At 40.1% G+C, this 17,786-nt stretch overlaps 1 protein-coding gene across 5 annotated transcripts in view; it reads left to right on the forward strand.

Moving 5' to 3' along the window:
- ADAM12 (ADAM metallopeptidase domain 12) overlaps positions 1–17,786 on the forward strand; it is a 319,646-nt gene that overhangs the window by 207,660 nt on the left and 94,200 nt on the right. For all 5 annotated transcript variants that reach the window (XR_010589306.1, XM_042855394.2, XM_005281905.5 and 2 more), the window contains 3 exons: positions 7,522–7,705; positions 15,217–15,282; positions 16,235–16,306. Coding sequence is in view for 4 of the 5 variants with exons in the window: in XM_042855394.2 (XP_042711328.2) it covers positions 7,522–7,705; positions 15,217–15,282; positions 16,235–16,306 (322 nt within the window). In the remaining variant the exon portion in view is untranslated. The remainder of the gene's footprint in view (positions 1–7,521; positions 7,706–15,216; positions 15,283–16,234; positions 16,307–17,786) is intronic.

Consider the following 17,786-nt stretch of genomic DNA (forward strand, 5'->3'; position numbering starts at 1 on the left):
CCAGTTCCCTCCTTGCTCCGTCACAGGTTTCGTCCAACTTCATGACCCACCACTAGCTGGAAGGATTGGGGAGAAATGAAGAGGCACAGGGCCCGTGTGCAGATAGCACAAGCCTTTGGTAGATCTCAGGAGATCCGTGATGGATCCCCATCAGTTCTATGAGCTCTCCCTTTTTGATACTTCAGTCTCTAACGCTGTCATTTAGGCACCTTTTATGAACACATACATCTTGCCTACACTTGTGGCAGCGTGTAGGATACAGGTAGCTACACAGGGGAGTAAAAGGCTCTGTCAGGATAGGCAATGAGGACAGGCTCTGGCAATTGCCCACTGCTGGAGCCTTTTCCTGCTGCCCCCTCCCTCCGTCCCCCACCACAGCTTTTCCTTGATGCAGTGAAAGGCTCCGGCAGTGGGCAACTTCCAGAGCCTTTCCCTGCTGCCACTTTGCTGCCCATAGACTTTCCCTGCTGCTGGACCCTTTCACTACAGCAGAGAAAGATTTTGGCAGCAGGGAGGCAGCAAGAAACTACACTGATATTTTTAGCAGAGTAAGTGTGGGAGGCACTACATGCTTGGGCATGTAGAAAGCCATGTAGGGTATATAGCCTAAGGGTTCTGGCATGTCAGCTCTACTCACCTAAGCAGTGCCTCACTGTCTACACTGGTGTTTATACCTGTGCTAGAGAGGCGTGCAGTGTCTGTACTCTGCATGCCGCTGTAACTGTACACAGATCTTAAGACACTGCAAAGACAATAGGTGCCCCTTTCCATTTTCAAAGTACCTGGCAAATTCATTGTCCAATTCTGTTTCCATTAGAGTCAATGGCAAAATTCCCACAGGCTTCACTGGGCACAGGAGCTGGCCATTAACTATTTACAATCTCAAAGGACAGGTTAAAGAACTCCAACCAAAATTGAGCACTCATGTTACACAATGTCACTAGAATCCTTTAATGGCTCCTCCTGTCATATTTGCTCAGGTCCATGTTCTGTACGTTATGTACTTATTGCATTTGTAAGGCATGGATCAATGAGCATTAGTGCAGTCTGGGAAATGGAGAACAAAACATTGAAATTATACAGTATTTTATCTGGCATCCTAGCTCTGTACAGTAATACCAGTACTGGGGCCTAAAATAAAAAATAAAGCTCCAAACAGACCACCGTCCAGAACCCAGGACAAATCCAACAGCTACCCCACCAAGCAAACAGGAAAATTCCCAGTTAACATAAAATTTCTGGAACAAAAAAGATTGCTGTAGCCTAGACAGAAATAGAAAAATGAAAAATAATGGAGGGAACCTAAAAATGGCCAAGGGTAAAGATTACAGCAATCAATGGACTTTACATCAGCAAGGGACTGGGGGCCTAGAAGATAGAGCATGTGTCTGGAATGCAGGAGATTTGGGTTTTATTCCCATCTTTGTCACTGGGTTGGTGACTAATCTTGAGCAGTCATATAACTTCCTTGTGCCTCAGTTTCCCCATCTGTAAAATGGGGGTACAAGTACTGACCTCCTTTATAAAGCTCTACAGATGAAAAGAACTGAATAATTTAATTATTATTATTCAACATCATGTCGTAAATGCAGCCAGCAAGGACCTCCAAGAGAGAGGACTGCCAGAGAGGACCGTGAACTGAGAAAACTACTCTTGGCTGAACTTAGATACAAAGGCCCCGACACAAAACTCACTGAAGTCAATTAAATTCTTTCCATTAACTTCAGTGGGCACTGGATTAAATGCAAAAAGCCAGCTCACCCCATTATATCATAACTGCTGGGCCGGAGCATAGGATAGGAGGCATTCTCTCCGGTAAATAGAAGCTAGGTTATGGAGGGGTTCATATTCATATAGATAACTGGCCTATAGTAATAATTCTTCCCCAGATGTTTCCCAAAATTTGAATGGTTCTTGGTAAAAACTAGTAATATACAATGCAGTGGTGGTAAAATCAATAAATGTCTTGCAGCATTGACTAGTTTTTATTCTTTGAAACAAAAAGGTATTCAGCAGAAAATCCCAACTGTTGGCTGTTCTGCTTTGGAAGAGAACATCCCAGCTGAGCCATATCCTGTCTTGGCCTTTGAGAATGTGTGCACTATGCAGGAGTGGGAGAAACCCATGTGGAAGAGGCAAAAGCAGTGTGGGAGTAATCAAGCCTGTTTGAAAAATCTGTGACAAAAATGCGCAAGGAAAAGAGTAATTTTGGATTTATTTTATTTGCATCGGATTCTGAACACTGAAAGGCTGTAAGGTACAATTATTTTCATCCCCGCCCCACCAAAAGAAGGAAAGATGTAGAAGTTTTCAGCTAACTACATTTTTAAGGTGCTGTATTTGGCACTGATTATTGGAAAAAATGCATTTGTAGGAAAAGAAAATTAGTGAGAAAACAGAGAGCCAGCCAAGATAATGCATATTTGATATTCATTATCTTATTACAAATGGTCAAAACCAGGTGCTGATATCCTGTAGGCAGCACTCAAAGAATAACAATACATTAAACTGAAAGTTATATTTTCCTTTATGTTGAATTTGCAGATTTTTGTACAGCATGATGGCCTGTATGCAAAGGTAGAGCTGTTCTTAAAAGGTTGTATTCTCATTCAAGATGGGTGTTTCAGCGGCACAGTGAATTAAGGGTTCCAGTCTCAGTACTTTAGTTGGAGAATGAGATTAGTCACTCAATTAGGTGTCTTCTCTTCACTTGCATCCACATTTCCTGCTCCTGGGAAAATACAATGGAAGGGAAATAGTGGTTATTGAGTGACTTTGGACAATGGTTGAGATTACAAAATAATACATTGGGGAAGCTGTAGTAATGATACTACCACTTGCAACTTGTTCATTGTACAACGTGAGCAATTTCTTCGATAAACCTCTGTGATCATGATGCTGATGGAGAAGTGAGAGGTTTTTAACTAATTGTATCGTACAAATAAGGACTTTGTGTGAGTTTAAATACAAAATATAACATGTATTATCTTACTTTTAGTAATCTGTATAGTTTAAGAAACAACACCTAAATGTGGTGTAGTATTTAGTGTTGTGCAGCTGTCAATGCTGTAAAAATGTCAGAATTGCCCATCTCAAACAACGAAGCATGGAATTCTGCTTCCATTGTTGTCTCTAGCAGCTGTCAGAGTTAAATGATTAGTTACACCAGAGAGAGGCTACAACCATTATTTAATTAATTGTGTTATAGAGTTGCCAATTATGGGAGCAAAGGGAATGTTGCCCAAGTTTCCCAACCTCAGCCTTTTCTGTGGGTGACTTAAAAGACTAAACAAAAGTGGAGAACTATTCATTTGAGTTACACTGTACAGAAGTTTCCCAGTGACTCATAATGGTTAGTTAATTTGTCTCAGGCCTTTTATACAGTAACTCCTCACTTAACGTTGTAGTTATGTTCCTGAAAAATGCGACTTTAAGCAAAACGATGGTAAGCGAATCCAATTTCCCCATAAGAATTAATGTAAATAAGGGGGTTTGGTTCCAGGGAAATTTTTTTCACCAGACAAAAGACTATATTATATATCGGGGTAGGCAACCTATGGCACGCATGTCGAAGGCAGCATGCGAGCTGATTTTCAGTGGCACTCACTCTGCCCGGGTCCTGGCCACCGGTCCGGGGGGCTCTGCATTTTAATTTAATTTTAAATGAAGCTTCTTAAACATTTTTAAAACTTTATTTACTTTACATACAACAATAGTTTAGTTATATATTATAGATTTATAGAAAGAGACCTTCTAAAAACATTAAAATGTATTACTGGCACGTGAAACCTTAAAATAGAGTGAATAAATGAAGACTCGGCACACCACTTCTGAAAGGTTGCCGACCCCTGTTATATATATATGCACACACACAATATAAGTTTTAAACAAACAATTTAATACTGGTACACAGTGATGATGATTGTGAAGCTTGGTTGAGGTGGAGGAGTCAGAGGGTGGGATATTTCTCTTACTGCTAAATGATGAACTAGCAATTGGCTGAGACCTCCAGGGTTAACTCTCTCATTCTACAAGGCAGCAGGAATGGAGGGAGATATGCGCATTTCCCCTTTAAGTACACTGCCTTGTTAATTAGATCAGCTTGCTGAGACTGCAGCTGCTGCAAGCTCCCTCCGTCCTGAGCCCTGGTGTGTCCCCCTGCTCTATGGAAGATGGGGTAAGCGGGGTGCAGGAGCAGGGGGAGGGGGACACCCTGACATTAGCCCCCCTCTTCCTCTCCTCCCCCCTGCACAGCAAGCAGAAATCTCGGGGAGCAGCTCCAAGGCAGAGGGCAGGAGCAGCACATGGCAGTGCGGGGAGGGACAGCTGAGCTGCAGACAGCTGCTGCACAGGGAACTTAGGGGAGCAGGGAGCTGATAGGGGGGCTGATAGGGGGGCTGCTGGTCCAAACAACGTTATAAGGGAGCATTGCACAACTTTAAACGAGCACGTTCCCTAATTGATCAGCAATGTAACAACGAAACAACATTAACCAGGACAACTTTAAGTGAGGAGTTACAGTTCTTCATCCTAGTGTACATTTGCACTGTTCCATTTTGGCACATGAATGAAAGTAATATAATATTTAATGAAAAAATCCAATATCAGTGGCTCATTAAGGTTTTGATGTTTAAATTTACTAAAGTCAGGAAATACCACACTAAAATTATGCCACTTCTTCTCCTCTCTTAGACCTTGCTTGTTCTCTGTCCCTTCCCACATTACTCCTAATTTGGACTTTTCGGTCTTAGTCCTTCTCTTTTTAAGCTAGTGAAAACACTTCCCCTCAGTTTTAGCTATTATACACTAGGTGTAAAGCTCTTGGAGGAAATGGTTATCACTGAATTATAAATGCTCCAAAACAGTGCATCTCAGCCTCAGCTATATGGGTTGCTGTAGAAATTTAATACCCATATCTGATGCTTTTAATCTTCAAAATGTTTTTGTAAAGGTTTAACAGTCCACAAAACATGCCTGTGCGGTGGGTAAATATGAGCCTCAAGTGACTTGCCAAAGGCTACCGAGGGAGTGGCAAATGAAGGATTTATTGGACCCTGGTTTTGTTCAGAGCAGTAAATTATGCCTCTCTCTCGTAAAGATCTTCTTGTGGAGGATATTACTTAGACTTTTTAATATGGTGAAAAACCCAATCTTCATCCTCAAAGTAAAGATCATTAGCGATAACAGAAATGAACCTTGGTTGACCAGGCTGAACCACACTTGCAGTTGTTTTATCCTAAAACTGTACTGTCAGCTTGGCACCAAATTTTATTTAATTGGTTATGAGGCATGGGCTTTGATTTACTTCCTTTTTTCTTTTAATTTCAGATGGATTGCTTTTTTCCTAATAATTCTGGTTTTTATTATTATTATTTCTTAAAATCCGCATTTATAGTGTTATCAGTCTTCTGGGACACTTTTCACTCACTGCCCCAGGAAGCATGCAGAGATCCATCCTGCCATAACAATAAGTATAATATCTTATACTTACGGAGCACCTTTATCACAAGCACAGACGTATGAAGAGTATACACTTCATATGCACAAGGAAGACACACCACTGAAATGAAGCCAGCTCTGTGCTGAAAAAATGACAGCTGTTTCACAGCATACTTGGACAGTACACAGCAGGTTAGGTCAGGAATTAAAGAAGAATGTCATAGTCAGTTCCAGCGTTCACAGGAATTTTAGGCAAGCAGAATGCAATTACTTCTGCTTTAATTTTGCCAGTGTTCAGGGATTAAAACTCCTTATTTTACAGATATGGTAAAAATTAATTATGCTATGCATTTTTGTAGTGCTTTTCAGCTGAGGTTCTAATCTATTAAGCCTCACAACAGCCTTGTTAGATAGGTAAATGTTATCCCCATTTTACAGAAGGAGAAACAGCTGTGGAGAGCTGATTTGCTTTTGTTACACTGTAACCCAGTAAAACCTGATCTCCTGATGTCATGTGCTGTAACTCTTCAACAATCTCTCTCCTGCCTTTTGATACTGCCTGACAGGTTTTCCCCTACTGTAACCCTTAATTAGCAAAGGGGCCTGAGAAAGGAAGAAACTATCTCTAGTGCCCTGCCTAGCATCACCTTTCTCAATAAGAGCAGGTTCAAATAGCCAAAGCTTTGTGTTCACTGTTTCAGAGAATTCAATTGGTTTTTAATCCTCTGCTTACCGTTATGTAGTCACTGCACTAAGGATGCAACTCATTGTAAAGCACTTTGCAATACCATCCAATATGAAAAATAGCTAAATGTCATACTCTCTCTTCCTACTTTAACTTCCACCTAGGAGCTGGAGTCCTGGCTTCTAAACCATCTTTATGCCTGTCTGTGCCAGTTTCATGCCAGTCTGGTCCATGATATAAATTAGAGCAACCTTTTGATTCTGTGGTACAACCTTACATGGGAGCTTTGACTATCAGTTCAAATGATATTATCATAGTATGAGTCTATTGTACTTTATGCTAGCCACCATTAGCCCCTGAGGGGCTGGTCCAGCAACTAGGGATTGCTGGGGCATTGGCACACTCTGGTCACACTCCCTATGCGGCGGGGAGTAAGTTGGAGGTGGTGTAAGAGCTCTATGGTAGCGCTCTGACACCAGTGGGGGTTCCCCTAGGTAAAGGGAATTTGCTGTACTGTTGCAGTGAATGTGGCAGGACAGTATCCAATGTAATAACCCTTTTAATGTGAGCTGTAAGAAGTGTAAAAGGAGAGTGGTTTTCTGGCCAGGGCACAGGACTGGAAGCCAGGAAATATGGGTTCTGTTCCGGGTTCTGTTCCAGGCTCTTCCACAGACTACCTGTGGGACTTTCATCAAGTTACTTGTTTTCTGAGCCACTATCTCTCCATTACATACAGTAGCTTTCAGGTGTTTAGCAAGGGTTACTTTATTAATGTTTGTAAAACACTTTGAGATCCTTAGGTGGCAGATAAAATTGCAGCACATATTATTATTCTTGGAGTTGATTGTATTAAACAGAAATCCAGTGGTTATTGCATCTGGGCTCCATTATAATTTCCTATGATACAGTATCCGATAACTCATTTTGATACTGAGGTTCATCTTTGAACTGGCAGATTTGCTGCTTGCAGCAGCATTCACTTTAAAAGTTATAATACATATTGCTGATCATAATGAATTCTGTATTTTTTCTTATAAAAGTATTTCACTACATTCTTGTTCGTTAATATTTGCCAGATACAATGCAGATGCATTGTAACTCCTTTCCGCAGTGGTAATGCATCACGGGAAGAATGGAAAACACATCAAACAAATGTAATTTTGCTCTACAGCACAATATTTCAGAGGAGGAATATTTTCTCTCTGCCTTTACTTCTTGTAAAGTACGGTATGCCTAGACGACACATACATCACTGGTGTCTCAGACCCCAGTAGGTTTTGATGTTATAAATCAGTTTTCATATTTCATCATCATTATTAAAACCTGTAGGTTGGCTGAAAGCAAACACACATCAGCACTTAAAAGCAATGTGTCATTTTCTGATCTTTTATAAACAGGGGACTTATTTTATTTGAAAATAAAACCTACATTCTGGAGCCATTGGAAAATGCTACAAGTGAACACAAGATCTACCAAGCCGAGAACCTGAAAATAGCCTCCGGATCTTGTGGCAACCAATTCAACGTCTCTGGCATCACTATTGATGACACACCACAGTCTTCTCAAGCATTCACCAGCAGGGTAGGTGGAAAGATAGTTTTATGTTTCTGGATTGTTGGTTATCTCCTTATGCTAATTTCCAGAAATTGGTGAAATATCCAGATCAAAATTAATTGCTGCACTACATGTGTATCATTTAAAGTAATGCATGGATGGTGAAATTGAGGCTCCATTGAGTGGGGCCAAGATTTCACCTTGAGGTGGTGACCATCATGAAATCAAGTAAAATAGAGATGATTGGAAAAGACCCTGCTAAATTCTCTCTTCTTTGCTGTTGCTCCATGGTTCCATACACTACAATATCAGATGGTTAGCCCAACCTAGTTCTAAACAGCCCAGCAAATGGAGTTTCTGCCATTTCTCTGGGGATTGCGATTCCAGTGTAGAGAGATTTTCCCATTTCTAAAGTTCAACATATGACTTCTGGTATTATACCTCTCTGGATCTACCTAGACATACGGTGTAGGACAGTGGTTTTCAACCTCTTTTCATTTGCAGACGCCTAAACATTTCGAATGAAGGTGAATACCCCTTTGGAAATCTTAGATATAGTCTGCGGACGCCCAGGGATCTGCAGCCCACAGATTGAAAAACAGGGGTTTAGGAGGCTATCACTTCTCCTGCCATACTTAGGTCAAAATATGGCTTTTTCCAAGGAGGAACATTGGGGAAATTGTGCCTTGCCAAGGGTGCACTCTCTCTTGCTGCTGCTCCTTGTGCACAGGAGGAGCACAGTTTGTTCCTTGCATTAGGCAGAATGTTCCCTGTGGTATGCCAGCCCTGCTCCATTGACTGATGTAGAGGGAAGGGATGCAGTCACAACCCTGCCTTCAACATCCTGCTCCCTGGGGAATAGCAGGAGCAAGCAGGCCTTATGCTCCTCAGATTGTGAGTGAGCCCTGGGTAGCTTCCAGCCCTGCGCAGGGGCCACTCACAATCTGAGTCTTACTGCTTTGACAATCGATACTTGTTTAGTTCTTTTACACTTTGTCCATGAGTTAATCGCTCCGGTTTCTTAGGCTTCTATTCATCAAAGCATTTAACCACATGGTAAGTTCTCTTAAAGACAATGGAACATAAGCATGTGTTTGAAGTTAAACATGTGCTTAAGTGCTTTGCTAAATCAAGGCCTTTAATCATTTTTCTTGCTCGTATTTTAATTCCTCCCTGTTTTCATTAATGAGGTGATGCAGAATTGTAGGCAGATTACAAATTCTGGTAATATATTTTGATTCCTGTGCCACTTGCAATTCAGTCTTAAAGAAAGGAGTTGACAATGTCTAGAATAGCTGTTGGCCCACCCAAGGAGGAAAGGAGAACATTATAGTCATGTTACTTTCCTAATAATACATGTTGAAATTTAAACAAACCTTTATATTGTAATAGGAAAGTATCTTATGCACACAGAACATGTTCTCAGCATTTTATTCCAGGGATATATCATTTGTAATTGTTTTCATGTAGGAGAAAATGTACTTGACTTGCAATGCATCTAGCTAATGGAAATTGTATAAAATAAATGACTTTCAAACCAGATGGAAAAAATACTGCCACAAATTCACGTGCATCTTGGACTGGGTTTGTAGAAGGGAATGTTTGAGATGTTCAAGAGTAACATAGTAGCACAAATCTGCGCACAGTTTTTATTAAATAGGAAATATTAGTGTTTATAGTCACATTGCCTACCTAGTTCATTTAGTCTTTATGTTAAGTTCAGTGTTAAGGAAAACAGTTTAAATGGCATCAAGGGATGTTATTTATGTACTGGAACAAATTCATTTGCCTTGCAGGAACATTAAACAGTACATTACCAAATTTCTTTTTCTCTAAATACATATACATTTGCTGTAGATAGGTTGCTGCATCTTTTTCTAATGCTGTAAGTATGGGTAAGTCAGGACATAGATTGCACCACAATGCAATTAGTTTCAGAAGACAAGCTGAAAGAAGTGATAATTAAGTACTTTTTATAAATAAATATTGTATCTGAGGAACACACACAGCCTCTGGCCAAGTCACAGGAATAGATTCAATACACTAATAAGTCACCACAGGCTCATATGATTAGGCCTCTCCAGTAAACTGTTCAATTTCTAAATCTTCCCCATTCCAAGCAGTTTTACTTTGGGATGGCTTAAATTGATTGGCATGCCCAAGCATTTCTCACATGTTTACATATATGCTGTCATCTATGGTTTTAATATTAGCTTTGGGGAAAACCAAAGCATCTTGCAAATCTGCAGTTTTCTGAACAACAGCTCAGAATAAGTTTCAGACATCTATTAAAAACTACAGTGGCAGAGAAACCCACTCTGCCACACATAGGAACATGTAGTCATTTGATTATTTCAGTAATGTAGCGTTTCACCCATGCCCAGTATTTGTGGATAGAGATTTTAAAAGGAAGGTAAATCAAGATGCTTAATCATGCGAATCCCCAGACTTCACACAAATGGTGCACTAAGCCATAGATTTCTCCAGCCCAGCCAGTTCAGAGCATTTGCTCTGCCTGTAGTTTGATTATTATATAGATACTGTGGTTTAAATGTTATACAGAATGAATAAATATAAAATCTGCTTATAATAAAACATGTAACACTTCAGAGTTATAGGATTATTAAGAGTACAATTGCCAGTAATTTTTCATCCTCCTCCTCTAAGTCTCTTTGTGGGACACCAAAAATTGATGAATTTAGTAACATTGATGAAGTTAGTAACATTTGCAACCTCCAGGATGAAGCTTGTATTTCTGTGTTTTCTTTCACAATCCTTATCTCCATCCAGTTTTGCTTACCTTTCTTTTCCCTTTCCCATTATCTCCCTTCTCCCTGAGTCTGTCCAGACCTAATCTTACTCCCCTTCCCAGTTTCGCCTCAACAACCTTTCTTCTCCATCCATCACTTCCACTCACCCATTTTTTCCTGTAGTTCATGTTCCTTTGTAGCTTCCCATATTTATGTCATTCACTGATTCCCTCTTCATATCTCCCCTAGTTCACTCCTCATTTCCTCCTCACTGGTGTTTCTAAGTGGTCATAGATTCATAGGCTTTAAGGCCAGAAACGACCACTGTAATCATCTTATCTGACCTCCTGGAGCACACAAGCCATAGAACATCCCAAAATAATTCCTAGAGCAGATCTTTTAGAAAAATATTCAATTTTCATTTTAAAATCGCCAGTGACTGAGAATTCACCATAGACCTTTGCAAATTATTCCAATGGTTAATTATCCTTACTGTTAAAAAAAATATGCCTTATTTCCACTCTGAATTTGTCTAGCTTCAACTTCCAGCCATCGGATCATGTTACACCTTTCTCTGCCAGATCGAAGAGCCATTATAGACTGTAATAACTTCACACCATACCCGTCTCTTTGTTAAGCTAAATAAATTGAACGCCTTGAGACTAGCACTATAAAGCCCATTTTCTAATGCTTTAATCTTTATCATGGCTCTTCTCTGAACCCTCTCCAATTTGTCTACATCCTTCTTGAATTGTGAAAACCAGAACTGGACACAGTATTCCAGCAGTGGTTGCACTGGTGCCAAATACAGAAATAAAATAACTTCTTTCTTCCTACTCAAGATTCCTCTGTTTATGCATCCCAGGATCTCATTAGCTCTTTTGTCCACAGCATCACACTGAGAGCTCATGTTCAACCAATTATCCACCAGGACCCCCAAATCTTTTTTAGAGTTCCTGCTTCCTAGCATAAAGTTCCCCTGTCACCGTGCCTCAGTGGGTCACAACTGAGAATACTAGATTCAGGACAAACTGCTGAGAAGTGGAGCAGACTCGCCCCAAACTGGTGGTTATTCTTCCTTAAGATATACCATAGCAGTAACAAAAGTAAACTTCTGTCTCACCACATTGGCTAACAAGAAGTCAGAAATGCAGTCTCTTTAGGTATCATAATTCTTGTTTCAAGACCCAGATGCTAGACTTAATGATGAGTGGTTATTTAAAACCAGTTTCATCAACGAAAGGGTTCCACTGATCCCAAAGGACTAGCCACATACCCAGGTCAATATATAACTCAGATCTTACCCAATAATCATGCTGTTGCCAATCCTTTAGTATCTAATATCTAAAGGTTTATTTATAAGAGAAAAGAAAGAGGTGAGAGTTGGTCAAAGGAAATTAAATACATATAATAAGTGCAAAGTTCTTGTAGCAGGTTTGAAGCAATGATGGAATAAACTGCTGGCTTATAATGTCTCTGGTAACATCCAAAAGCTTGGAAGGTCCTCAGTCCCTTGGTTAGATGCTCCCGTTAGTATAGGTCCATAGTCCAGAGATCAGAGCAGGAAAGAGGCAAAATGGCTCTTTCCAGGCTTTTTTATAGTTCCCTCCCATGTGGAGGGAAACTCATTGTCCCATGCAAAGCCCCCAGCCCAGTTTGTGGAAAAGTACAGGCACAAGATTGAGTCCAGTGTCACATGCCCTTGCATGCTTCGATGAGTCATAGAAGCAGTCATTACCCATATTTTGGCTAAAACGTCCACAGGAAGACCCACTGAGCGGGAATGAGCTTCTTCTGTGACCCATTGTGCTCATTAATGGGTCAGCAACTTGAATGATCCATTCACAATCTGCTGGCTAGACTGGATATAAACTACCTGGTGGGAGTCACCCCAGGAGCAAACACATTTGAAATATTGGTACATAGTCAGTATTCATAACTTCAGATACAAAGATGATATACACATATAAACAGGATAATCATATTCAGCAAATCATAACTTTTCCATTCATATGTTACATGACATACTTTTTTGTATAAGATGTGTTGCAATTTTATAACAGTGGTAGCAACAATGATCTACGTGGTCCTATTTTAATCATATAATATCACACCCCCATCCTGTAAGTATGACCTACATTATTTGTTACCAGATGTATAAATTTACATTTTGCCATATTAAAATGCATATCGTTTGCTTGCACCCAGTTTACCAAGCGATCCAGATAGGTGACCTATCCTCTTCATTATTTACCACTACCCCAATTTTTGTGTTTTCTGCAAAATTTATCAGGGATGATTTTATGTTTTCTCCTAGATTATTGATAAAGATGTTAAATAGTGTAGGGCCAAGAACCTATTTCCCATTTACAGCTACATTTTGAGACCTATCAGTTAGCCAGTTTTTAATCCATTTAATGTGTGCTATGTTAATTTTATATCATTCTAGTTTTTTAATCAAAACATTGCATGGTATCAAGACAAACAACTTACAGGAGTCTAAATATATTACAGCAACACTATTACCTTTATCAGCCAAACTTGTAATCTCATAAAAAAATAAGATTAATTTGACATGATTTATTTTCCATAAACCCGATTTGTATTAATTATGTTACTCTCCTTTAGTTCTTTATTAATCGAGTCCCATATCAGCTGCTCCATTATCTTGCCTGGGATCGATGTCAGGTTGATAAGGCTGTAATTACCCAGCTCATCCTGTTTACCCTTTTTAAACACTGGCACAACGTTAGCTTTTTTCCAGTCTTCCGGAACTTCCTCAGTCCTCCAAGATTTATTGAAAATCAACATTAACAATCCAGCAAGTTGTTTGGCCTGCTGTCTTAAAATGCTTGAATGCAAGTTATCTGGACTTCGTGATTTAAAAATGTCTAACTTTAGTAGCTTCTGTTTAACGTCCTATATACTAATGGAATGGGAAGTGTGTTATCACAATATGATGAGACTGCATCATCTCTTTTTTCCCCAAATACAGAACAGAAACATTTAGTGAACACTTCTGTCTTTTCTGCAGTATTATTGATAATTCTACCATTTCCATCTTGTAATGGACCAATACCATTGTCAGAATTCTTTTTGTTCCTATTATATTTAACAAACTCCCTCTTATTGTCCTTAACTCTACAGGCCATAATTTCTGCTTGCTTCCCTTGACTTCTCTTATTAGTTTTCTACAATTCCTAACTTCTGATTTAAATTCTTTACTATCACCTTCTCCTTTCTACCTTTTGTTATATTTTATTTTATACAGCTGCCTTCACTTTCCATCTAAACCAAGTTGGCTTTTTAACCAGTATAGTCTTCTTGCTCAGCTGTGGGATTGTGGCTTTTTGGGGCAACTGATTTGGCTCATAAATATTTTCAGCTTTGTGAAATTGGCTCTATTAAAGCACCAAGCATATATATCACTGGTCTGGACTTTATTCTGCTTGCACATTATAAATGTGTTCAAGTTATGATCACATGTATCTAAGCTACTATTGATTTTTAGTTCTGTTGTCAGTTCCTCTTTATCTGTTAGGACAAGGTTTAATATAGAATTTCCCCATGCTGACTGCAACACTTTTTGAGTTAGGAAATTGTCATCTCTAAAGTTTTGAAATTCCAAGGGTGTTTTAGTGCCAGCAGCATAAGACCTCCAGCATATGTCACTCAAATTGAAGTCCCTTATGATCGCTCAGTTCTTTTTCCTTACACATTATAGATAGCTGTGTAAGAAGGCGGTCATCCTGTTCCTGTGATTTGGTGGTCTATAGCAGGCACAGGGCCGGCTCCAGTGTTTCTGCCACCCCAAGCGGCCGGGGGTGGGGCGGCAGAAACACTGATCGGCGGCACTTCGGTGGCTCCACCGCGCCACTTCGTTCTTCTGCAGAATTGCCACCGAAGAGCTGGACCTTTCCGTTGGCCGCCCCAAGCACCTGCTTGCTGCGCTGGTGCCTGGAGCCGGACTTGAGCAAGCACCAACTTGTACCCCATCTTGTGCCTTATTTGTTAGGACATTGATCCATAACCATTCAAGCTCATTTTCTTCTGAGTTATCAATGACTTGGAAACAGGTAATGTCATTTTTAACACAGAGTGCCATTCCCGCTCCCTTTCCTCACTCAAGCCTTACTAAATAGGTTAAAACCATTGACTTTAATATTCCAGTTGTGTGAACCATCCCACCAAGTTTCAGTAATACCCACCAGATCAAATTTATGCTGATAAATGAGCAATTCCAATTCCTCTTGTTTGTTACCCAGGCTCTTAGAATTGGTGTACAGATAATTCAAGAATTTCTTCTCCTTATGTCGTTTGGTCCCTTGACTAATTTTGTTCTCAACATCTCGATTTTGTGCTAAGTGGTCAGTTGACCATTATGTGAAATATTACAAGCTGTTACCATAGTGCTTCTCTGAAAGTATTGCAAGAAACAACTGAGGTCTTTCCACCAAAAAAGATTTTCATCGTGCAAGGGGCACCTGACCATTTCAAATAGAGCAAGGTGGAAGGTTACAAATTACAGAAAGGCCATTTGCCTACCTGTACTGCCCAGCTTTCTTGATGATTAGATGAGTGCCATGTAAACATCCTCTCCTCTGATTGAAGAGGGAGAGGGTTATGTAAGGAGGAGAAAAGAGACCAAGAATTGAGTGGTGTGAAGCTTGAGAAGGAAATTTTTACTCTCTTTGACAATGTCTTTGCTGGGGTGAGTGAGAGCTGATACTCAGGTCTTCAGGGTTATTTGATGCAAAAACAGATTTCTATTTATATTTGTTTTGGCAGCACAAGAGGGAGACTCTGAAGATAACAAAATATGTGGAGCTTGTTATTGTTGCAGATAATCGAGAGGTAAGAAAGTTTTAAAGAGAAGATGCAGTTAGTAGAGGGAGTATTGGAGGGAAGGTCATTGTTTAGTTCAGTTTTCATGGTGCTGCAAACAATTGTGCTTAAGAGAACAATACTGTGCATTGCTAAAACAACATTTGTCATCTAAATAGGGCTACAGTAACAGAAAGGACTATTTAAAAACAGTGTAAGGGTGACAAGTATTTGTTCCAAGGCTAAAATGTTCCTTGCAACACTTTGGAAGGAATTTAGTGCTCACAAACATCTGGGACCTCTTTCAGTAATTTAAATGGATGCCTGTAAGTATTCACTGGCCATGACCCAGTGAGGTGGTTGAGCCCCCAATGCACTATTTAACTCTGACCTCTGGAGACCATCACTGTCTAGAGTAAACAGCATAATTCAGTGTTGTTGGTTCTTGTAGTTTGGCAATTATGCTGAATTAAGCAAGACTGTATGCAGAGTTTGCAAAGTGGGTTTCAAAACAAGTAAAAGAGACAGATTGTCAAAAATATCTCAACGGGCTGGAGTGAAACCAAAGATGTGAAATCTTGGTACGAACTATTTTCCAATTTACATTTTTTCTTTCAAAATGTGACAGACTCCACTTCTTGAACACTGCTGGTTAAACAGCAAACATCACTTTCTCGCAATAGCAGAGACCGTTAAAAGAAGAACCTTTCCATTTGTGCAATAAAAACAATCCTCGGGAGATTCTGCATAGGAGTGTAAGGGATTTTAGAATCTTTTCTGAAAACAAAATCCCTTCATCCAATTTGTGCCAAATTTTGTGCCATTTTGAGCCAAATCCTAGTCCCGCGGAAGTCAATGGGTCTTTGGCCTTTTATGCATTTAAACCCCAAATGTTAATGTCAGTCTGCCAGTGGTAGGTGATTTTTGCAGGCAATTGTGACGATACTATTGCTGATTATGCATTACTCTTTTACATTCTAAGTTTCAGAGACAGGGAAAGGATGTGGAAAAAGTTAAGCAGAGGCTGATAGAAATTGCAAACTATGTTGATAAGGTAAGAGATAAAAAATATTTCATTTTCTCATATTTCCAAGGGGTATTGCTGTGAAATCTATGCCATCTAGGCTTATTGGGAAGGAAAAGCCTTCTGAAATTCAAAGATTGTTACACACCATTCCTGCAAAGACAAGAAAATGGCTTCTCAGTGAGAATGTGTCAGCCAGTAAGAATGGCAAGACCTAGATTTCCAGCACCGGAGCATTTTTACTAGGACAACCATGAAACAGTATGGGGGTGCTGTGCATGTGGCAATGGGATGACTAAGGTTCTGTTAATGCAATTTTTAAGGCAAACATTAACCTAGACCTGACACATTTCTTTCTAAGTGCAAGAGAAGAACCACAGACTTAACTTAGACAAAGATACTTTGTTTAGGTAATGACCAACTTGGGCATTCCAGTGGCTAGGATGAAAGTTTGTTGCATTCTGAGGCCTTGTCTATACTAGAACATTTTTATGTTGCCAGCACCATTGCAACCTCTCTGCATGCCTGTTACACACTACATGTCCATAAACAGAAGTGCCTGCAACATTATGCAAAAACTCACTCCACTACTGTGACTGTCCTTGCTCTGAGCAAAGCTGTGCACTATATGGTCCTCCAGTGTGTCACTTTGTACTGTTGCAATGCTAGTGTAGTCAGCAAGTACTACTTCAGAGGTTGCATTGGTGCAATTAGTCATCCTAGCCTAATTCCATAATGCTTTTGCTCATCCTTTGTCACCTCTCAATCCACCCACCAGCCAGCTCCGTGCAGGTCTGAAAGTACCCATTGCAGTACTTGGCTGTTGTTGACTGTCTACACAAGGGCAGGTCTACAAGCAGCCATGGCTTCTCTGTTTCTGTTGCTCTCATGTGTTGACTTCTCAAATGTGGTGTTCACCCCATACCCCAACTTGCAAAAAAATATCTCTAGCCAAACAGCAGCAGCAGCAAAATTATGAACTACCCCACCATGTCCTGTTCAACTCAGTAAGTTGTGAACTCAGTACCCTAAATATCTCAAAGCCTAGCTGAAACCAACATACTTTTTGAGGAACGATTCCTTCCTTGTAATGCTTATGGGACACTGCACCAATATGCAGCCTCCTACACAGGGCTTGTGGTAGAACCACAATTTAGGCTTTAGATTTTATTAGGCTGGCCTGAAAATGTGGGTAATTGTTGGACAAATTGTAGAAAGAGGTAGGTTTTTGAAAAGGGATTTGAAGAAGGAGAGGGTGGTTGGTTGCAGAAGTAGGGAGCATACTCCAGACCTAAGGGCCAGCAAGGGAGAAAGCTATAAGGTATTGTGGAAGTAAGTTAGAAAGAAGCAAGAAGGGAAGCAAAATTAGCAGCACACAGATCCCCAGTTGTGCGAATGGCAGGAAACAAGAGCTGAGAGGTGGGCAAGGGCAGAGCCATGTGGTAGTTTGAAGGTGAGGATGAGGAGTGAGATATAGAGCTAGACTTCTTGTATTTAATGTGGTTTCTTT

Source organism: Chrysemys picta, chromosome 7 (genome assembly GCF_011386835.1).
Source record: "Chrysemys picta bellii isolate R12L10 chromosome 7, ASM1138683v2, whole genome shotgun sequence".
In the NCBI taxonomy this organism is placed as follows: Eukaryota; Metazoa; Chordata; order Testudines; family Emydidae; genus Chrysemys; species Chrysemys picta.